This window comes from Leucopleurus acutus (genome assembly GCF_964270905.1).
Source record: "Leucopleurus acutus genome assembly, chromosome: 2".
Lineage (NCBI taxonomy): Eukaryota > Metazoa > Chordata > Mammalia > Artiodactyla > Delphinidae > Leucopleurus > Leucopleurus acutus.
The window spans coordinates 5,488,468-5,512,069 of NC_139143.1; the positions used below are offsets into that span (position 1 = coordinate 5,488,468).

Genomic DNA, 23,602 nt, shown 5'->3' on the forward strand with positions numbered 1-23,602 from the left:
GACCACAGGACCAGATGGTTTCACTAGTAAATTCTACCAAACATTTAAAAAAGAATTAACTCCAGACCCCCCTGGCAGTCCAATGGAAGACTCCATGCATGCAGTGCAGGGGGTGCGGGTTCGATCCCTGGTCAGGGAACAAATATCCCACATGCCGTGCAGTGCGGCCAAAAAAAATAATTATTATTATTTAAAAATTTAAAATATAAAAATAAAGAAAAGAATTGACTCCATTTCTTCTCAAACTTTTCCAAAAAAGTGGAGAGGAGGGAACATATCCAAAATCATTTTATAAGATCGACATGACCCCAATACCAAAGCCAGACAGAGACACCACAAGAAAAGAAAACTACAGGCCAATATCCTTGCTAAACATCAGTGCAAAAACCACAACAAAATACTAATAAACCAAATCCAACAACATATGAAAAGGATTGTACACCATGATCAAGTTAGATTTATCCCAGGGATGCAAGGATGGTTTGACATATGAAATTAATCAGTGTCATACACCACATTAACAGAATAAAGGGAGAAAAATCACATGATCATCTCAACTCATGCAGAAAAAGCATTTGACAAATCTCAATACCATTTTATGATAAAAACACTCAAAAAACTAGGAATAGAAGAAAATTACCTCAACACAATAAAGTCCATAAATGAAAAGACCACATACTCAATGGTGAAAAACGGAAAGCTTTCCCTCTAAAATCTGGAAAAAGGCAAGAATTCCCACTCTCGCCACTTCTATTCAGCATAGTAATGGAAGTCTGAGCTAGAGCAATTAGACAAGAAAAAGATATAAAAGTCTTCCAAATTGGAAATAAGTAAAATTTGTCTGTTTGTAGATGACATCTTATATGTAGAAAACTGTAAAAACTCCACAAATAACTTGTAAAACTAATAAACAAAATGAGCAAAGTTGGAGGATACAAAATCAACACACAAAAATCAGTTGAATTTCCATACACTAACAATGAACAACTAATTAGAAAAGGAAATTATTAAAACAACCCTATGTATAATAGCACCAAAAGTACAATTCACTTAGGAATAAACTTAATCGAGGAGCTGAAAGACTTGTACACTGAAAATTGTAAAATTTTAATGAAATAAATGAAAGACGACACAAGTTAATGAGAAGACATCCTGTGTTCATGGATTGGAAGAATTAATATTGTTTAAATGTCCATATCACTTAAAGCTATCTACATATTCAATATTATTCCTATTAAATTCCCAATGACATTTTTTTCAGAAAAAAAAAAAAAGCTAACATTTATACAGAATCTCAAAGGGCCCTGAGTAGCCAAAACAATTTTGAGAAAAAAGAAACCTGAAGGCCTCACAAGTTTTGAATTCAAAATATACTACGAAGTAATCAAAATAGTATGGTACTAGAATAAAGACAGGCATATAGACCAATGGAACAGAATGGAGGGCCCAGAAATACACCCTTGGATCTATAGTCAGCTGATCTTTGACAAAGGTGCCAAGAATACATTACAGGGAAAGGATGGTGTCTTCTCAACAAATGGTGCTGGTAAAACCAGAAATCCATGTGCAAAAAACTGATATTAGACTCTATCTTACACCAAACACAAAAATCGAACTCAAAGTGGATTAAAGACCTAAACATAAGACCTGAAACTGTAAAACTCTTAGAATAAAACATAAGGGAGAAAACCCCTGACATAGGATTTGGCGATGATTTCATGAACATAGTGCCCAAAGCACAGGCAACAAAAGCAAAAATAGACAAGTAGAGCGACATCAAACTTAAAAATTTCTGCACAGCAAAGGAGACAAACAACAGAGTGAAAAGACAACCTATGAAATTTCCAAGAAAATACTTTCCAACTCTCTTTCTAATAAGGGATTAATATTCAGAATATGTAAGGCACTCCTACAACTCAGTAGTAAAAAAAAAAAAAGCTAATTAAAAAAGGGGGGAAGGACATGAATAGACATCAAGGCATACCCTCTCAGAGCCTTAGATTCTTCATCTTTTATAGAAAGAAGTTGGACTAGATGGTTTATGAGAACTTTTTAACTCTTTGATTCTCTGTTCTGCATTAATAATTCCAAATTTAGGAGAAGCATCCTGGCACTTATCAGGCCCTTCTTATGTAATAGGTAAAACAATATGAAGTTGCCATGTTTGCAAAATATGCAATTTCATGTGGTTCTGTCTAATATTTCAGTGTCATGTACTTCCGTGTAACGACTGAAAGAGAATTATCTTAATATTCCTTTAGAGGACACCCTACACTTACAATGGAATATTTTTCTAACATCATGATTTTACCATAAGAGTTAAAAAAGAAAAACACCACCCAAATAAACTTTCCCAGATGCTCTATTTTTCCCCCGGTTATTGCCTTGATTCGATTACAGATCTTGCCTGAAACTGATTGACTGCAGAGCAATGCCAACCGCAAAGTTTGCTCTCAAAAGCACGTGAAGAACAGGACAAGCATCCAGGCCCAGTCCGTTCTTGCTATGGATGATAAAGATGCCTTTCAGAGGGTGAATGAGGCAGAACTGATGGTGCTAGTCTTTCAGTTTCAAAGGAAGCAGAATAGTAGATTATTGTATCAAAAAATATATTCTTTTTGTAAAAATTAATTAATTAATTAATTAATTTATGGCTGCGTTGGGTCTTCGTTGCTGTGCGCGGGCTTCTCACTGCGGTGGCCTCTCCCGGAGGGCATTATGCCAAGTGAGGCAAGTCAGACAGAGAAAGACAAACACTGTATGATCTCACTCATATATGGACTCTAAAAATGTTGAACTCAAAGAAGCAGAGAGCAGAATGGTGGCTGCCAGGGGCTGAGGAGTGGGGAAAATGGAGAGATGCTGGTCAAAGGGTACAAACTTTCAGTTGTAAGATGAATAAGTTCCAGGGATCTAATGTACACCACGGTGACCATATATAGTTAATAATACTGTATTCTTGAAAGTTGCTAAGAGAGAGGATCTTAAATGTTCTCACCACAAAAAAGAAATAGTAATCATGTGATGTGATGGAGGTGTTAGCTAATGCTAAGGTGGTCATCATTTTGCAAAATACAAGTGTTTCAAACCAACACACTGGACACCCTAAACTCACAGGATGTTATATGTTAATTATATCTCAACAAAGCTGGAAAAATACTAAAAAAATACAAGTGAACAAAATTCAAAAATACAAAAAATAATACAGATATGGAGAATAAAATGCAAAAGTTCAATAGATCTATAATAAGACTCCGAAATGTATACTCCCAGCTTGCCATGTCTCTTGAACTTCAGACTGGAATATGCACACTAACTAATAATTGTACTTGGATAATCCATTGACCTTACATGTATTCATTTATTCAACTAACAAAAATGTAAAAAATAAGATTCACCAAATTTAACTTTTCATATACTCAGATCTACAGCTTCTCCCAAACAATCATAAGATCTTACTGCTTGAGACTTTGTTAAATGAAGCCCTTTCTCTACATCCCGTTTCACTATAGAAGGTAGCTCAAAGTGCCCTGCCCTTTTGTCTGTATCGCTGCAACAGCCTCCTAAATGTGTCTTTATGGGTCCAGTCTTGCCCTGCTTTGAATCCATTCTCTCCTTAGAAGCCCAAGTAATCTTCTAAAGTGCAAGCGTAATCATATCACCTCTCTGTTTGAACCCTATCAAAGACTCTCCATTGCTCTTAGGAAGAAAAGCCTAGGTCCCTGACACGGCTTCCAAGGACTCACTTCCGCTGACTCTGCACCCTCAGGCTTACTCCGCCCTCCCCGGCCCCCACCCCCACCAACTTCACATGGCCACACTGCACACCTCTGCAGCCCCTTCTGCTGACATGCCCCCTGCTATTCCAGCCCTCCTGACACAACCTCATGTCTGTTCGCCTTTGAATCTCCCCTTAGGCTTTGGGACTTTCTTTGACCTTCTGCCTTTAAGACTGGGCAAAAATGCCCCTCCTCTGTGCTCCTCTAGAGCTGGCACTAAGTTCCATCCTAACACGGACCCAGGAACTCTCCTCCTCTGTTGACCTACATCCTCTATAACAGCGGTCCCCAACCTTTTTGGCACCAGGGACCCATTTTGTGGAAGACAATTTTTCCACAGACCCCGGAGGCGGGGGCGTGCAGGGGGATGGCTCAGGCAGTAATGCCAGCGACGGGGGGATGGCTCAGGCAGTAATGTGAGCGATGCGGAGCGGCAGGTGAAGCTTCAGCTCACCTGTCCACCGCTCACCTCCTGCTGGGCAGCCGGCTTCCTAACGGGCTGTGGACTGGTACCAGGGTTGGGGACCCCTGCTCTACAAGACCCTCAACTTGCGGGCAAGTGCTGTGTCTAATCTACAGTTGTATTCTCAGTACCTAGTCCAGGGCACAGCACATAGTAGGTATTCATCAGATATTTGTTGAATAAATCAAAAGAGTAAAGTAGAGAAATGAAATTAGTCCATATTAGTAACAATTTTGGTAGTTGAGAATAATTTTCCTATTTCTTTCACTGGTTTTCTTCCTAAATCACTAAACTCAAATTTTATGTATAACCATTTCTAGAAGAGGCTCCATTTAAATTTTGCAAAATTAAAGCTGAATAACTTCTGTTTTAAAACTCAGACGTGGCAAAAGGATCTTTAAATACAATTTAGTGAAGAATTTGGAAGGTGAGAGATATTGGTTGTCCTTATATTGAAAAAAATATGTATTTATAAAAGGTTTATCACTGTCCCTGGCACAGAGAAGGTTCTTGATAGTGTTAAGTGAATTTGTCTTTCTCTGCTGTCAAAACACTAATTTCTCCCAACCTCCCTGTTTTCTCAGCTTCCCTGTTCTCCAAAAAGGAGGGTGATAAAAACCACTCCTCATGTACACACACACAGAAGGAAGAGGCATGGCCAAAGACAGAGATATAGCCTTGTTTAGTTCAAATGTTGAACCTTAAAAAAGAACAAAATAAAAAAAATTTAAATTCAACTACTATAGGTTATGCTTCAGAAATGGGGTCTAGAGGAGTTTGTGTGAATTTCTGTCACTCGGGTGAGATGGCCCCTCCTCAGAGCCAAGTTAACTATGGCTAGCTCTGGTGGGGACGATGCAAACAATAGTAAGAATAATTGAGGATGTCATCAATACTAGAATTACAACTTGAGGAATACCTGCCACAGAGGGAAAGTATGAATACATGGAACTTTGACCTTGACTGCCGCAGGTGTTTACCTGCAGTAACACATCTGGGGAAAGAGACCACAATTCAGGGTGATCAGCACAGGTACTTCTGTGTTCATTATGTGGGGTGTGTGTGTATGTGTGTGTGTGCGCGCACCTGGCTTGTGGACATCTTAGCGTGCAAGACACAGTCAAGCCAAATGAAGACAGTTATCAGAGGATGAGGAGTAGAGATACAGAAACAATGGTTTTATTTTTCTGTGCAAATGTGCAAAAGCCATAGTCACACACAATGCAATTGAAAATAAGAAGACAGAGAAAAGGGAGTGTTTTTAAGTCAGCTATGACAAGACATTGGAAAACAGAAAAGCAACTACTGACAATTACAGTGACAACAGAGCCATCAGAATTGTACAGAGAAAAAGATGGTGAGTGATTCTTAAATATATTTGGAAGGAAACATGTTACACTTGGAATGACCTGTAAGTATATAATTATGGATATGCCCAATGGGAGCAAATGTGAAAACTGTACATGTGGTCTTTGGCTGTATCAATTTTATGCTTACTTCAGATAATATGGGAATGCAAATATTGATGGGAAGGTTTTCCCCACGTCTCTTGCCATGAAATCTAGCTTTGGAACAGATCAGCTGAGATGGCAGGATGGCACATACTGTGTGGAGGCGAGGAGAGCAGGGAGTAGAAAGGAAAGACTTCAACATGAGACTCTCCCAGTTAAGTGCCTGCTAGCACTCCACAGGATAAATTTGCTGCATAAAATCTTCTATTATTGTTGAAAAATAAAACTGAAGATATTTCCTTTTCTTTTATAGTATACTACTTTGTAATTTTGATTTCATGGTATAGTTAAGTTTACCTTGGTTATTTCCAAAGAAAAACAAGTTTCTTAAAACAATTGGGACTAAATGAGTATTGGGTATCACCCAATGGATAAATTACCCTCATATTTTCAAACCAGGGCAGCTCCTACAGACACAAACACATTTACAAAATGATATTTGGTGGGCCATTGTTATTATAGTTGCTTTCTAAATTAATTCATAGGATCAAATTAGTTTCCCTTTAAATGAACATAAATAATGGCTCCTTTGGAAGGTATATCCACACAAAGATATTTAGCATAAATGATAACATGCAGTGTGGAAGCAATAAAAATATTAGCAAATAAAGTTATTTTCTAATTACTATTTTATATACTCTAAGCAAGAATATATTAATCTTTGCATACCTTATTAATTTACTTTGTAGATCTGTCATTTCAGGTATTTATTTCTTAAAAAAGTCATAATGCCAAATATACTTTGATTATAATAGGTACTATGCTTTTGTTCTCAGATAGTTGAAGAGGATAAATTTACTTGCAAATTTTAGAAAAATATGCCTCCAAGAAATTCAAGCTTTATAATTTACATTTTTAGTGTATGCATATACAATAATGCTTATTCCTTTATTGAATATGCATTGAAAAGCAATTGAGATTAGTCCATTTGATAGAAATGTCGATAAGCTCATAAATCTGTAAGCAATTAACAAAAAGTTATTACTTGTATAGAAAATATTGCAGGAAAAAGAAATGGAGAAAGGTTTTATCTGTCATTTTTTCTGAGGAAGGAAGGTTTTTATGGAATTGTAAATTATACTGGTGAGGTATATAACTTGAGAATTGATACCAATTGTATTAGAAAATTTTCTTTCTAGATTTTGAGGGATTTCATGGAATTTCCCACTTTCTCTTTATATATATTTTTAACTTACCAGAGAACTGGCAACACTTCATCTGAACAGCTTGTATAAGAGCATAGATGGATACAAAAAGTTTAATCAGTAATTTTCAAATTGTCATGTCATGAATAATAGATAGGAATGAAAGAACATAAATGACTGAGGATGAGGGCAGATGAGGGCAACTTATATTGTAAAAGCACACACAAGAATGGGGTGTGGGAGAAAGTTGTTTCTTACTGCAGTGGTCATTCAAATACAGAAGCGCTAAGAATGATGGCACATTTGTACTAAATACTCTCAACAGTGAGATGTTTCTGCTCATATTAAGAACAATTCTTTTTTGCACTTAGAGCCAGAATAGGTAAATATTTGACATACTCATAAAGTGCCTGCAATATGCTTAAAATAGTCCTTGAATTTATTTTGATTTTCAAGATGGTTTTTATTTCAAGGCATCTCTTGAAATTCATGGCTTTAAAGTTTGGGAATGTTCACAGGTACGTCAATAATCATCCTGTTCACCCCACTCGACCACGGGCTCATCATTCATGCGCAGAATGAGGTAAGAAAGAAGCTGGAAGAGGTTCTGCCAGAGCAGGAGGGAGACATAGAAGGAGAGGCCGCTTACGTCCAGCTCACAGCGCGCGCCGGCGAAGGCCAAATCACAGACGCACTGGAACTTGTTCAGCAAGTCGTGGCATTGGCCTCCATTGAGGCAGGGATCGGAGGCACACTCATCAATGTCCTTTTCACACCTTGAAAACGGAAACAGCAGAAACCCGGGCCCCAGTTCAATAAATTGGCTGTGAAATGAATGGGGAGGGAGAACTCTGGCCTGATTCACCTAGACCAGCGCGGTGTAATTGACCAATCCCCATGCCCTTTGTTGTATATGCTCGATAATGTGGGAGATAATCTTCAAAATTCCTTTCACAAATTTTTCTTTTAATGAAAATAATTTGTACACACACACACACACACACACAGACGCATACACAGTTAATTAGAAAGAGAAAACAGGTGCAAATATCTAGAAACCAAGACAAAATGGGGCCATGCATAAGTCAACTTCTCCCTCAAGAGTGTTAGTGTTGTTGCCACCTTATAAAAGTTCAGTTTATTGGGGTACACGAGGACCAGGAGAGTGAGCTGTAGTTTTTCGACCTAGCATCTACAGAGCAGACCTCCACTGCAGTTGTGAGGGTTCTGATGCATCAGTGCCCCCAGGCGAAGGGGTAAAGCCCCTCAGAAACAGAAAAATGTATTTGGTTTATTCTGAGAGATTTGGGATTATTATCCTTGGGAAACCCATTTTTAACAAAAAGCCAAAATAGATAATAGAAGCTTGCACTTGCTAATAAATCAGTTTCATAGCTAAGTGTAATATTTGCATGCTCAGGGAGAATGATTTTCAAAAGCCAAATTTTCCAAAAACAAGTGATATCAATTCTAAGGTAAACAGAAACTTTCCTCTTCCCCGGGACACTGTCATTTCCCCCCTAATTTTCCATGAACTACTACGTGTTTTATTCAATCACTCCCCAATCACTCATTGAGTAGATATTTATTTAGCACTTAACCATGTGCCAAACCCCCTGCTAGGCCTTGGGATAGACGGGTAACTGAGGCGTCTTTCTTACTTTGGGAAATTCATACAAAACCTCAGCTTTGGGAATCTCTATAGAGCAGCTCACAAGGCTGAAGTCCACTGTAAACAATTTTTCATTCCCCACCTCCTAAGAGGTAAGCGTGCGTGCCTGGGTCATCCACTAATCCCTAGGCTCAAACTGAAGGGATGAGGTGGTAGGTTGGGCAGGGCCAACCCAAGGCATAAAGGGAAAAAGATTTCTTCCCAGAAAAACAGCTCCTTATCCCCTTAGATACCAAGCATAGCTGAGACATTTTGTTTTCCTTTTTTGGCTTAGGCTTCTGGGCTGGAAGGAGACTCCTCTGATTAGACCGGAGCATAACTCGGCAGCTCGAGGGAGCCTGCCAAGTACTCCCTGCCCTGGGTGGGCCAGAGTGTTCACAGCATCCATCATGTACAACCTGCCAGGGTGACAGCACAGAGCTGGAGGTCTAACCCGACAGAAGAGAAGGCAATTTGTTAGAGGACAGCTTTTCAATATCTTTGGACTTTATGGAAGTCACATCCCCCCAGGCCTTGGGAGACTGCCCAGTATTTTCTAGCTTTCCTCCAGCTATTCTTTCTCTATTTCTTATCTACTTCTCTTTTGAGCTGAACAGTGCACAATATACACACAATCATTATAAACATTATTGGAGCTTTCATTAGAGATTATTAATAGGTAGAAAATCAAAACAAATAAATCCATTGGCATCCAGTGAATTAACTAATGATGGAGAAGGACTGTGAAAGCACAGAATCCATGGAACATGTGTTCACTATTTTAGAAATCCATTTTCAGTAGAGAAGTTTATCCGGATGAAAAGACTCCTGGGAGAGGAACAGAAATGCTGAGCTTCCTTTTCTTACCACATTTCAAGTCAACAATTTGAATTTAAATGCCAGATACCTTCCTTTTTTTAAAAAACAAATAAACGTTGGAGGAGACGGAAATGTTTGTTGTAAATAGGAATAAGGTGTGAGTAGTGGAGAAAAATAAGCCAAGGCTTTGAATGAGTTCTGTGCATTGGCCATTAAACATTAATGTGCCATTAAGCATTAAATGGTGACATTGAAGGCTGGAAGTAACCAGCACTTAAATATATAGTTAAAGTGTTGTTCAAATTTTAGGACAAGAAAACCTTTGCAGTGTTTTTGATATATGTGGGATTGGAGGCCAACCGAATGGTCTCTGGGTTAATAATATGGTGCAATGAAAAGTGGAACATGACTCTAGGCTACAACTCCGTGCACATGGATACTCGGACTGCCTGTGCCGCTTAGAGCCAGCCACTGAAAGCAAGCCGTGAAGGCAAGAGCTAGCTAGCCTTATCATTGAATGTCGGAAGGGAAAAATGCAGGCGTGGCCAAGATTGCCTGCTGTTTTGTAAACGTGACAAAAGAGCTGTATCTCTGTGGTGCCCAAAGAACTGGTTGAAAAAAAGAAAATTCAAATTAATCCAAACTCTAGTTGTTGTGGAGCAAAAATATACCCATTGTTTTATTAACTACTCTTTTGGGGAAAATTAATTCAGTCAAGATCTCTTTGTCCAATGTGTTGGACTTGAATTGATCTAATTTGTTCGGAGGGAGTTCGATCAGAGATCAGTATTATCTTACCCTGCATGATATATGAGATGGAGGAGAACTCTTTCCCTTTTCTTTTAAGTGTTGCAAGTAAAGATTTAGTCATACATTTATGCTAGCACATCTACAGGTGAGCAGAGGCTTTGAAGGCAGTGCGACCTTGCAGCAGCTCGTGTCTGGATTGGCACCTGACCTGTCACTTAACCTCTTGGCTTCCATTTACACAAATGCAAAATGGAAATAATAACAATTAGAGACAATAATAACACTAACAATAATAACAATTTGTCCAGTGCCTGGCATAGCACTAGAAAAAAATGGCTACGTATCTGTTATCTGCTGTTATAGCATCTCTACCTCGTAGAGCCCCAGTTTGTTACCATTCTGGGAACATTGATCCCCTTGGGAATCCGATAAAAGCTACGGAATACGCACCTTCTTGCACTTGCCCTCACCTCAGCCAGTCAAATGCATATGCAAATTTGCCTGCATGTTCAGCAAGTCACAGACCGAAACCAGCCAGCGATCAACCCCATACCGACAATCCCGGCATTGGGTACAGCAGAGCTGAAGGGTTTCTCTGGGAAAGGTAGATTGATCTGGATAAAGTGTGTATGCTTTTAGGGTTGAAGGTAATTCTAGGGGCAATCTTTAAGGTTTATTACATTCTACCTTCACCAACAACCGTGTCTACGTCACGTACTAGAGTTAGTGGGACAGAAACATGCATCCAGAAGTACCTCTAAAAAAACAATATCACATTTTACTGTTTTCGAAGACATATTTCCTCAGTTAAGTCTCGGCTAAAAAAGCGTTCTTGACTTTGACCTAAACTGTAATTTTTCTTCTTTTTTATTGTTTGTCTCTGTCCGGACCTATATTTCAGCACAGATTTTCCTATGGGAACTGAGATGAAAATTTAGAGGAGAAATAAACTTTGCATAATCTCGCTGTTGTTCAGCCCAGGCTTTTCTCCTATAAAGCTCTGCTGCGACTCACCATTCCCCAGTGAAACCTGGCCAGCACACACACTTTACTTCACCCTGGAACTCTGTGCAGTTGCCGCCGTTATAGCACGTGAGGTTGGTCTTCTCATTCCCACAGACCGCTGAGGGTAATCTGGTGTATCTAGAGAGAAAAGTAACAGCCACACTGTTCACCTTGCTCATCTCATTTATGAAAACGTTTTAGAAAAGTTCATGTATATAGTCAATGCCAAATTAACTAGGTACTCAGTCTGGCTGAGCCACGAATGCTTAACTGTGCTGTTTTGTTCCAGAATCACCTTCTCAGTCCACAGCTCCTGCTGGAGGCCTGCGCTGTTTCGGAGCATGGCTATCCATCTTCCACTGCTACCCAGTGTTCATTCGTGAGATAAGGTCTATGTCGGGGGTGGGGGGTGGCAATAAATTTAGCGCTGGAAAGAAACTTGCTATAGCTAGGGCCAGAGGAAAATTGCATCTCTATAAAGGCCAGGAAAGAAAGGACAGGACTCTGGTACCCAAGCCCTCATGTGATTTCTCCATTGCCTTTCACAGCTGAACTCCAGTTGCCCTGCCAACACTTGCTGCCCCCATCTAATAACTCACAGCTCAGCAGAATGCAAGCCATGTGCTGTCCAGGAGGTTTGTACACGGCACTCAGTGGTGACCACATGTGAATTCTGAGCTTGGCTCTTTCGTTTATCAACAGAGCTGTATATATTAAGGAATCCTTATAAGGGGCAGAACAAATTGTTAGAAGCTAAGCAGAACTTTACTGTGTGATAAAATCCAGTGGTGTGAAGGGACTGGTTAAAAAGATTTTATGGTGTTCAGGTCCTTCGACCCACTGTGCATGTTATGCATGGAACTGGATACATAGTTAATATTCAGGAAATATCAGATGAATTTAATTTGTCCTGCTGTGCGTGCTGCAGCTAATATGGAGAAACCGGTCTATATGGGTCTATATGGAGAAACCGGTCTATATGTGTCTCTTCCCACAAGAGCTAATCAATTCGACTTTAAACCAAACGTAAGGTAGATAGCTAGTGGGAAGCAGCCGCATAGCACAGGGAGATCAGCTCGGTGCTTTGTGACGGCCTGGAGGGGTGGGATAGGGAGGGGGGGAGGGAGGGAGACGCAAGAGGGAAGAGATATGGGAACATATGTATATGTATAACTGATTCACTCTGTTATAAAGCAGAAACTAACACACCATTGTAAAGCAATTATACTCCAATAAAGATGTAAAAAAAAAAAAAAGAAAAGAAAATATCCTGAGGACTTTTCAAAGGAGCCAAAAGCGTCAACCAGCGTTGAAAGAGGTCAATTAGCAATGCAAATATGAAGCTTTGTATACGTCATATGTTAATAAACAATTTTGAACCTCATTACAAAGTACTTTTGAATCAAAACTTTAATCTTTGAAAACGTGACTTTGATGAATTAGGCAGAAAAGATACTGGAGCACTGGTTACTGGGGCATATTTGTTTATTTTACTTATCCAAAGTCACCATGGCAGTACTATTAATTTTGATCCTGAATGTCTTTTGCTTTTAAGCATTCAGATTACCTGTTGGCCAATGAGTTGGTTAACTCATGAGAAGTGACATTTTATTGGAATGTCAACACTCAGCACCTAACCCTGTGTCATGCCTTCACAGACTCTGAACAGCAATAAATGTTATGGAGACAAATACATCTTCTTACAGGTGTGGCTACCTATTCTGTCTACTAGGAGATTCATCCAGTTAAGGTACCACTTCTGAATTAGTGTAATGTCTGCAGGCTGCCAGCCAACTCCAGGCCTTCCTGTCCACATTCTGGAATCTACTGCTTGCTAGAAATAACCGTCTCACGTGCCTATAACAACTCAATTGTTTAGTGAATTCAAAACAAGTATAAGTTATAAAAACAATAATGAATTCTACTTACATAGAAATACTAAAGCAGTGTGACTTGGCAGGAAAATATTCATTCCTGTTTCTATTTATATTACATGAAACGGATGTGACTGCCAGAACTAAGCTTTATAGTTTTAGAAAAAACTATGAAATGCTTTGAAATGGGCAAAAGAGATCACTGGGTATTCTTTCAGTGGAATGCTGGGTGTTATATAAAAGACGCTCTAAGATTATCTGATTTTTCTAATGTGTATGACTCAGGTTTTCTTTACCAAGCTAGTTCACAACTCTGTAAGTTGTAGAAAATTATAGTAATACTAATGGATCTTGTTCATTGAAGTGCAAATGAATTTGAAGCGATACAGTCCATTGTCACACTGTAGAAATAGTGTGGTTCAAGTACTAATTTTTCTGCCCTATAGGCTATTAAAAATTTTTGCATTTATTGGTAAATTCATTTCCTCATCCCTATTTACAAGTGTGTATATATATTTTATGGACATATTTATGTATATGATTAGATTATACTTTGACATTTTGATTTTTGTCTTACTGGTTCCCTCATTAATTAATGACAAAGTCGTCAAAACGTTCATTCTGAGAGTCATGATTTCACCCTTTTGAAATTATACTTTAACATAGTCTTTTCAGAATTATATGAGTTTACCTGCCTGAAATACCCCAGAGTATTCTCTTAGGGGTAGGAGTCATGCTTCCTCCCACAATACTAAAATTCAGCTCTTGCATTTGTTGTAAATGTATTTGTCTCCTGAGGCCTTAAGGCTGTCAGACTCTGGGGCTGTAGTTCCTGAGACATTCTAACAGAGATGACTGAGAAAACATTTTGCTCAAAGTCTGGTCCAAACCCTGCCCTTCCTCTTTGTAGAACATGCCAGCAGGTGAGATCCTGTCTTCGCAAGACCAAACCGTGATGGCCGTTGACTGTCACCCCCTGCTCAGCACAGCCTGTATGTTCATACCTGGGCGGAGAGCTTTCCAGTTTGAAGATGTAGAACACAGCTCGAAACACACTTTATGTGGATATTATGCTCACCTGCAGAATTTTCCTGTGAAATTTCCAGGACAGCGGCAAGAATAGCCACTGGTGTCACTGACGCAGGTGGCCCCGTTTGCACACAGGTGACTCTGGCAATTGTCTACATCTGATTCACAGTTCACACCGGTGTAGCCAGGCTCACACCTGCAGCGATAGCCTGCAATGCTGTCGGAGCAGTTGCCATGGATACAGGGGTTTGAAAGGCATTCATCAATGTCGAGTTCACAGTGTGCCCCTGACCATCCCATGGGACAGGTGCAGTGATGAGAACTGTACGTGTCTTCACAATGTCCTCCATGCAAGCAGGGGTTGGAACTGCAGGCGTTTAACTGCGAACAGCCAGTAACCACTGGATGTATAGAGATTTTGAGAAACTGCTCCTCCTGAGGTTTATTAATGAAACCATGAACATTTTCAAAGTAAGAGAGATAAATGCCACTGATTTCTATTGTACTTAGACACCCTCGCAGGCCCTGCGTGTTGTCACTAGCTCGCTCACCCACATAAATGTTTATATCATCCTTCAGGAAGCTGAGACTCCCAGTAGCCACTGAGCTGGTCACAAGAGGTGTTTGCTGGTCCACTTCCATTTGCCACCTGGAAGCCTGGGCCCGTTGGTCTGTCATGGAGAGAGTCACTTGGTGCCACGCGCCATCATTCACTGACTGCAGACTTGTCAGACTCAGCATGTAAAAACTGTTGCCACTTTGCAGCTGAAATAATAACTGGGAATCCCGAATGCTAATATTAAGGAATTCAGGCTCCTTCTCTGCGTGCAGTATGATCGCATTTGCGTCCCTTGTTCTGAAACCAAATGTGATATTGGTGAGTTCTCTGGTAATATTCCCATTGCTCCTGAATAATATCTCACTGCTTTGTCCATTAAAAACAGCATTTGCGATACCTAAAGAGAGAAGGCAACGCCAATCAGCAACTTTACTAAATCTATAATGTTTGCCTAAGTACCTTTAATGATCATCACGTTACTACCGTCACGTATGGATTGTTTGATACAGGCTAGGCACTCTGTTAGTTGCTTTTATATTATTTTTAATATGAAGTTCTCGAATGTAGGTTCATTGTTATTATCATCTCTATTTTACAGAAGAAGAAAGTGAGACTCACAGAGGTTAAGTAATTTTCTCACGGTCAAGTGGCTAATAGATAATTAAGCCAGAATGTCAAACTTGGGTGGTCAGATGCCAAAACCCAAATCATTTATTTCTTTTCCACTGAAATGCAGTACCTTCTAATGTTATTTTACAGCTGCTCCCACAAATAAAGCATTGGTTACCCATTTTGCACATAAAGAAATCGAGCACAAAGAACTCACAAGTCTAGCTATAAGCTGGGCCTCAAGTGACACAGTTAATTAACAGTGGAGTCTGGCTTCTGAGTAAGCTGACCGGGAGGCACTTAAAAGTAGCATTCTAAATGACTGATTTACTACCTGGCAAACTCCAGTCATGTGCTGAGTCACCAATCTGTGCCTAACTCCAAGTAGCATCCTGTGGTTGGGCAAAATTATACAACCGTACCCTCTGCTCTAATATACGCCCGCATACATGTGACCACATGGGACCACAGCACTTTTGGGCAATCTTATTGCATTTTTCTATTAGACTGTTTTTCCAATTCCACGAGATCACTCATTCACAGCTTGCTTTATCTCTTAAAATATCGAACCCTTTCTGTTTATGATCTCCTTTGTTACTTTCTTGAGAAAACAGGAGAAAGAAGAACTGCTTCAGTTTCCCACCGAACCTGTAAACCTAACAAATCTGGATCCACTCTGCTTTCCATTTGTTATAATGGATGCATTGTCCTTATTCTCATCTGTACAATAATAGAAAAAAGATCTCCTGTTCTCTGCCCCTGGTTCCTGACACAGGGCTTCTAAAACCCTGGTAAATTCCTAAGTGATAAGAGCACTGCACTGGGAGCATCTTTGTTCTAATGAGACAGCGACTCTGGGTGGGCTCCTAGGTGGAGCCTGGATGCAGGCTGGTCATCAGGAAGACTAAGTCATGATTAGAAGCTTGAAATTGTCAGCCCCAGCCCATCCTCTAGAGAAGGAAGAGTGCAGAAAATGGAGTTAATAATTGGTCATGCTTACATAAGGAAGCCTCCATAAAATCCCAAAAGCATGGGGTTCAGAGAGCTTCCAACTTGTTAAACATACCCACACTGGAACGGTCATGCACCCCAACTCCTCGGGAAATAATCTCCTACACTGGGGACCCTCCCAGACCTGGCCCTATGTATCTCTTCATCTGGCTGTTCATCTGGGACCTTTATCATATCCTTTAATAAAATGGTAAACAATTAAGGGTTTCCCCGAGTTCTGTGAGCTGCTCTAGCAAATTCATTGAACCGAGGCGGGGGTCGTGGGAGCCTCAGATTTATAGCTGATCGGTCAGGAGCACAGGTGACAACCTGGGCTTGCGATTGGCATCTGAAGTGCAGTGGGGGGTCTTCTAGTGGGACTGAGCCCTTAGCCTGTGAGATCTGACACTATGTCTGGGCGGATAGTGTCAGAGTTGAATTAAATTGAGATGACCCGTAGGACACCCAGCTACTGTAGCAGAATTGCTTGGTGGGGGGACCCCCGCATATCAGGTGTCAGCAGTGCTGTGCGTGTATTCCTACTGTGGGTTTTCCCTACTCAGGTGGGAAACTGTAGGTGCTCCAGCACACATCCAAGGGCAACTCTCCCAGTCACGACTTGGGTCCGTTTCATTCTCACCTTTTTTAGATATTACTTCTAGACGTAATCTCTTTCTGTTCTGCATCATCATTTTCCCTCCCTTTCTGTTGCTTCCCATCAGCATAAGAATATGCTGTAATTGCTCCAATCTTAAAAAATAAAAACACAGGCAAGACCCAAGAGCACTACCCTGACCTCCCTCTACCCTGTTGCTTTCTTATTTCTCTAGGTCCTTTTCCAGCAAAACTTCTCCACATAGTTTTAGATTCACCTTGTCTCAACTTCCTCATCCCCCATTTTCTTTTAAATACCTTCAGCCTTGTTCCCCATCACATCACTGAAACCGCTCTTGTCAAGGTCATGGTGACCTCTGTGTTACTGATCCAGCAGTCAATTCTCTATTCTCATTATCTTCCAGCTTTCAGTAGAAATTGACCTTAAGACACTGTCTTTACCTCATGTGTGGGTCACCACACCCAACCTCGAACACTTTATTATACAGCCTATTCCAACCACTTCTCAGTGTCCTGGCTTCTATTGCGCTGCAGAGCAATGTACCAACCATGCCTTAGCTCAACACCTCCACGGTTACCATCACATCTAGAAAGGATTCCTAAATCCTAAACATGGCGGACAGAGTTTATGTGACCCGACCCCTAACTCTCCAATCCCATTTCCTGCCACCCTTCCTCATGCACGTACTACAGCCACAAAAACTTCTTGCTATTTTTTGAAGACGCCAAGCTTGTTCCCAAACCAGGCCTTTTACATTTGCGGTTACTTAGACACGATATTGGCCCCCGATCTTCCCATACTGGACTCTTTCTCAACAAAATATGCGCTCAGATGTCACCTCCTCCGAGATGCTTTCCCCAACTATCCAAGTGAAAATGTTTCCCCGCCCCCCGCAACCCACTCTCTTTTTAATTACTCAGCTTTATTTTCTTCATAGCATCTTGTAGCTATTTGAAATTATACTGTTAACTTTCCTACTTGTTCCTTGTCTGTCTCTCCTCACTAGAACATGAGCTTTTACGAGATCACGGAACTTCTCTGTCTAGGTTCTCATTAAACCCGATGCAGGGAACATTGCCTGGCAGAAAACAGGTGCTCAGTAAATATTACTAAATGAATAATCTATAAAAGTAACTCAATCCTTAATTCTGAAAAGTGAGATAATGATTAGAAACCACAGCAGGAGTAAATTCAAGGGTATCATTCAAGTGTATCATTTGACTGGATTAACATTTCACTTGATTTTATTGCTTTTGACTGTGGTGTTTTTTCCCAGCAAATTTGGGGTTGGGATTAGGCAGGAAAAGAGCAAGAAGTGTCTCATTACATGTTTCTGAATAAATGTTAACATGACAAATCTCATTAGCCCTCCAACTCCTGAAGGAAGAATACTGTCTGTCATGCTGTATAAACTAGTTTCATTGACCGACTGAGCACATGGAAATCACTTCTTGTGATCTGAGTAAAAACCGCAGTGCACGTTAACATTTATACTTTGCCTTTTCTTCAGGGAACTTTATCATAATAAACACACCTGTATCTAAGGTGGGTTGTAGTTTTTAATTGTCTGTTTTCGGATAGGATACAGAGATAGAAATGATTAAGTACTAAGGGCAAACTCGGGGTAATGCACGAGCTATACTCTCAAGAGTATGTTATTCTAGCAGAACTATCTTCCCAACACATCTCCCTAGAAATAAATACAATAGTGTCATGAGGTCACATCAAATGACAATTATACAAAATAGCAAAAGTGAATGCTAGGGTTTATACCTACCGGTTAGGAAAATTTCACCCCTCCTACTAATTTACATTTTCTCCCTTAAGATAAGTCATAATTTAAAAAATGTTACTGAGACTTTTTGAAAGGTCAGAGGCAAACTTTTTCCACTTTCTGTAGTGGCCATGCAGTAGCAGTGAAGATCATTCACGCCTTTCTGACGTGGGGCATCCAAATCCTTTATGTGGAGACGGAGGGCAATACGCACCCAGGGTATGGTTCTTGGACCACCACTGTTTTTAGAAACCCTATTCTTTTTTTCCCTGTGAAAATGTTCAAAATGATTTAAACCCCATTGTAGACTATAACTGGGACTGAGAACTTTAGTATTTCTGTCAAAAGATTAACAGTAAAATTAATAAGTAGTAAACCATTTTAAACAAGCAATTCAGAGGGCAGAAAAATGGAAAAGGTGCCATTAAAGTTCTGTGTCATATTAGAGGCCTGATCTCATTCTTTACGCAAATTCATCATGCTTTATTCATGTGTGTAGCATATTATTTCTTAAATATGAAACATAAGAGTATGTGTATTCTTTTAGAAACTGCCCCCCAAGTATATACACTGTGCAATACGTTTCACATACCATTTTGATATACGATTTTAAAATACAGAAACATAAAAGCAACTGTATGCCCATTCTCAGTCACTTTGGGGCTTGGTTGTTGATTTGGGCCTCAGGTCAGTCAACGCTAGCTCCAGACCATTATTTTAGTGCAGTGTTTTCCAAGGTATTTTATGTATTTTTTTAATTGTATGCAGATAATGTAATTTAAGTCTAGAGCAGTTAAGTGAAAATACTGAGCTAAATTGAAGAAAAATATATATTTATTTGACAAATATTTACTGACAACCTCCTACATGTTTGGCACTATTCTAAGTGCTCAGAGTAACGTGGGAAACCAGACAGAAAATCTCCTTCCCTTTTGAAACTTATATTCCATCAAGGAAAAGATGATGAACAAGTGAACAAATACCTGTGTAACAAAACATCCAAGGATGATTAGAGCCATGAAGAAAAGTAAAGCCAGGGAAGAGGGCACTTGGGTAGAAAAGGGAATGGAGGGATGAGGCCCTTGTGAAGCTCTGGGCTGAGAGAGTTCAGGGTAGAGATGGTGATGGTGCATGGGAGCTAACTGCTGGGGTGAAAGAACACTGGACAGAAAGACATCGGATGCACATTGAGGACAACTCTTAGAGGGTTTCTCCCACTAAGAAAGGAAGCAGGAACATGGGATGGCAGCTGGTGGGGATGGGAGGGATATCAAGGGAAATAGTTTGTAATGAGTAAATTTGACAGTATGTTTATATACTGAGGGGAAAACTGATGATGCTGGCGGGTGAGAGAAAAATTTCAGAAGCAAAATCTTTGAACAAGGGGAAGAGATTAGAATTGAGTGCGAACATAGACGGTTGGCTATAGACTGAACTGTGCATTATTTGAACTAGAAGAAAAGACATACTATAAATAATAGTGTGGCTACCACGTAGACCTGTCAAAATTGTAAAGATAGTATTCAAATTACTAACATTTGGGAAATTGTGTTCAGTAGTACTGAATTTGGGCAGGAAAACCATTCAGACTGAGGGAAATACTCATGGTCAACACCAATCGAGTGCCTACTGCGCTTGGCTCTCTACACATGAGGTCATATAATCATCACACACACACCCATAGTTACCTACTTATCAAGTAGACGTTTTATCCTTTTCTTACAGAGGAAGTTTTAGATTATGGAGACGTATGAATTGCCAGAAGCCTCATAGTTAACCAATGACAATGTGCTCACACTGGCACTTTCACTCTGTATTGCCAGTAACAAGAAAAGAAAAGCCAAACATCACCCGGTTAATTCTTTCTCTAGAAATTAGTCTTAAATGATCAAGGATCTAGGCTTGGTGCTGCTATGACCGCCGTTTCCCACTCAGAAACCCAGGGGCAGGATGAGGCTACTCTGGCTTATTACACTCCCATTAGGTTTGTTATACCACTACTCGCGCAGGGAGAAGCAGCTACACATTTCTCTGCTGAGCTGGAGTTGTCTGTATTCTTTTTCTGGGTTGACTCATGGAACAACTGAAATGCCCAGCTGAACTGGATGATGATAAGTTTGAAGTGCACTTACATTCAAATCCTCGAGGCAGCCCCTGGCATTGGGCCCGGGGAGGGCACGGGCTGAGTTCACACCAGCGAACCTCCTGGCAAGCTTTCCCGGCTGTGTTCGCAGGGCAGGAGCAGGAGAAGTCGTCCCACAGGGAGTAGCAGATGCCTCCGTTGTGACAGGGGTTGGGCTGAGCAGACAATAAGTCAAAGGCATTAGAAGCGCCGGCAACTAAATATGGAAAAGACCCTGTTAATCTGTGAATGCTAATTTCCTACATATTTACATTTCAAACTTTTTATATCCATTGGCTGATAAATAGAATAAAACTTAACTGCTACCATCGAGAGAGAGGAAAAGGGAAATAAAGAAAAATATACAATACTGATCTCCTGTAGCACAAGGAGGATTTTCAAAGGTGTAATTATATTCTCTGTAATTTATAAATTACCAGGCACTTTCACTGTCACTAATGATAGTTTGAGTTAGAGACTTTTCCTCCTGTTTTTACTGGTGAGGAAACCGAGGTCCCTTTCGTTGTCCAAGATTCTATCAACAGTCCAACAGGGAAGTTGGTACTTGGATCCTCTGGGTCCCCAGAGGAGTGACACCATCTCCCCTCCAGCTCTGCCTCTGAATCAGAAGCGTATTATAATTTGAGTTCTCACAAGGTTTCTCACAAAGTGTTCAAAACGGAAGTATTGATAAAGGAATTTCTGAGAGCTCCGTCTTTATTTATGCCCATTCCACTGTTAACATGTGATCTAGGCTAGTGACCCAACCTTGTTAAACGCCAATTTCCTTTTCTGTAAATAACATCAATGGAGAGAATAAAAATGCCTGCTTTGCACAGTAGTCCTTCCACAGAATGAAATGGATTGATCCATGGAAAATCGCACCTGGCACATTGGAGGTGCCCCTATAGTAATTCTACAATGATTCATTTTTATGTATTTAGAAGCAAGCCCAGTACATGGCAATAGTTGGAGCTCAATAAATGTTCAACAGATATAAATGCCTTTCCTTCTTTTCCTCTGAAAGCTCATGCAGAGCTGACAAATTCACGTATTGAAGTAGCTTTCAGAAGAGCGTACAAAATATACAAAGTAAAGCATGGGCTCTGAGTAATTATATTACAGAAAATTTCAAATCCAACTCCCAGAAGGAAGTTACCTCTCAGATTTTTTTTCCTTATTGACTTAGTAGATGTTCAAAACAATGGTAGGTGGGCATTTAAGATAAAGTTAATGGTATCTTCAAAATGAATTAATTCAGTTAAACCTCTGGGATGCCATTAAGAATTTGGGAATTAAAATACAATTATTCTTAAGTCATTTGGTTGTAGAAGACGTAGTTATTTTGGTTGGTTAAATGGACCATAATGGCAATAAGATCAAGGCCACACTTTCATGGCTCAACATAAATCCCCGAGTCCTGCTGGGAAAGTATGGATGAAGCGTTATTCTACAGCTAGTGGGTCAGTAACACCATATTCACATACAAAGAACAGTTATAATAAATTATCTATTTAATAAAATGAAACTTTTAGCACACAATATGGACATAGTTGGTATGAATAATCCTACCTCACACAGGTTGTCTCCGGGACAGCCTTGGGTCACATTGACAAGAACTGCATCTTGGGCTGCGTTGCTCGTTGAATTTGGGAAGAATTCCAGATTTTCGTTGTTTAACCTTATATCTTGAATACAGCCTTTGAAGAATCCACCATTAACTTCAGTCTCCTGTCTGTCAGGCAGTCCACCAATGTAGAGGACATCTCCTCTTTGGAGTCTCCACGTAGGAGCAGAAATAAATCCTAGGTTTTGTGACGACTGATACAGTTCGATTCTATTTGGCTTGATTTTCAAAGATATCAAGTGGACATTTCCATCGCTGAGAACAAATTTTACTAATGATTTGGGAGAACCTGGAGTTAGCATTGCTAGTCTGCCATGCTCTAGCCAAACACGGATGTATTGGCAAGTGCCATTTTCCAGAGCTAGGAGCAAGCCCGATGGACGATGTGTTCGAACAAACATGGAGAGCGTGAAGGCCTCTCCGTAGCTCTTGTCAAGATGGAAAGCCGCATATCCAGTGGAGTCATCTTGGCCAAATCTGCCTGCCACATACGCTTTAATAGAGGAGGAGAGACAAAGAGGAAACATCTGAAGACACACAAGTAATGCATATATATATATATATATGTATATATACATATATGCACATTCATATTTTTAAAAGTTCAAGACAGGCTTATTCAATAGAACGACAATTTGAAAAGTCATCCCTGACTTTCTGAACTTCTGAGTTTACTTTATTCTGAAAATAACTAGATTTTGGTTTATAGTTTATAGTTGAAGTTCACTGATCACAAAGAGAAAGAGAAGATTTCTGCACCGATAAACCTTTGAACCTCTTCCTCACTGCCCTAAAAGGGTGGGGCTTAAACATGGAATATCAGATACTACTGCACTCTAACTTGATTTGGAGAAATTTGGGAAGCAAGAGCTCTTCCTGCAACACATGTAAGCAGACTGAGCAATCGTCATCGCTGCTATTTGGGGGCATGCTCAAACAAATGGCATCAAACCTAACTGTTCCTTGTAAAGGACAGAAACCAAGAATTCGATTTGCAAATCCTCTTTTGGGAAGATACCCTTAATAATATTAAGAGGCAAGGCAGTTGAACAAAGGAAGAGGAGGACTCTTCCTTCTTTGATCCTGGGTGGGTGAAGGAGAGGCATGGGGCACAAAGTACTAGGGCAAAGCTGAGTTCTGAACTCACCCAACATTTCCTGTGGACAGAGAGATTTCTAATGCATTGATGTGGCAATGCTATCGATGTGCATCACCACAAGAAAACTCTTTGAGAAGTATAAAAATAAATGCTGACCTTCAAAATCATTGATGATATAGT

At 40.1% G+C, this 23,602-nt stretch overlaps 1 protein-coding gene across 1 annotated transcript in view; it reads right to left on the reverse strand.

The window, feature by feature from the left end:
- CRB1 (crumbs cell polarity complex component 1) overlaps positions 1 to 23,602 on the reverse strand; it is a gene marked incomplete at both ends in the record, with an annotated part of 267,126 nt that overhangs the window by 23,303 nt on the left and 220,221 nt on the right. Inside the window, 5 exons of the mRNA XM_082865367.1 lie at positions 7,548 to 7,674; positions 11,133 to 11,261; positions 14,076 to 14,982; positions 20,707 to 20,872; positions 22,269 to 22,816. Coding sequence (XP_082721493.1) covers positions 7,548 to 7,674; positions 11,133 to 11,261; positions 14,076 to 14,982; positions 20,707 to 20,872; positions 22,269 to 22,816 — 1,877 coding nt within the window. The remainder of the gene's footprint in view (positions 1 to 7,547; positions 7,675 to 11,132; positions 11,262 to 14,075; positions 14,983 to 20,706; positions 20,873 to 22,268; positions 22,817 to 23,602) is intronic.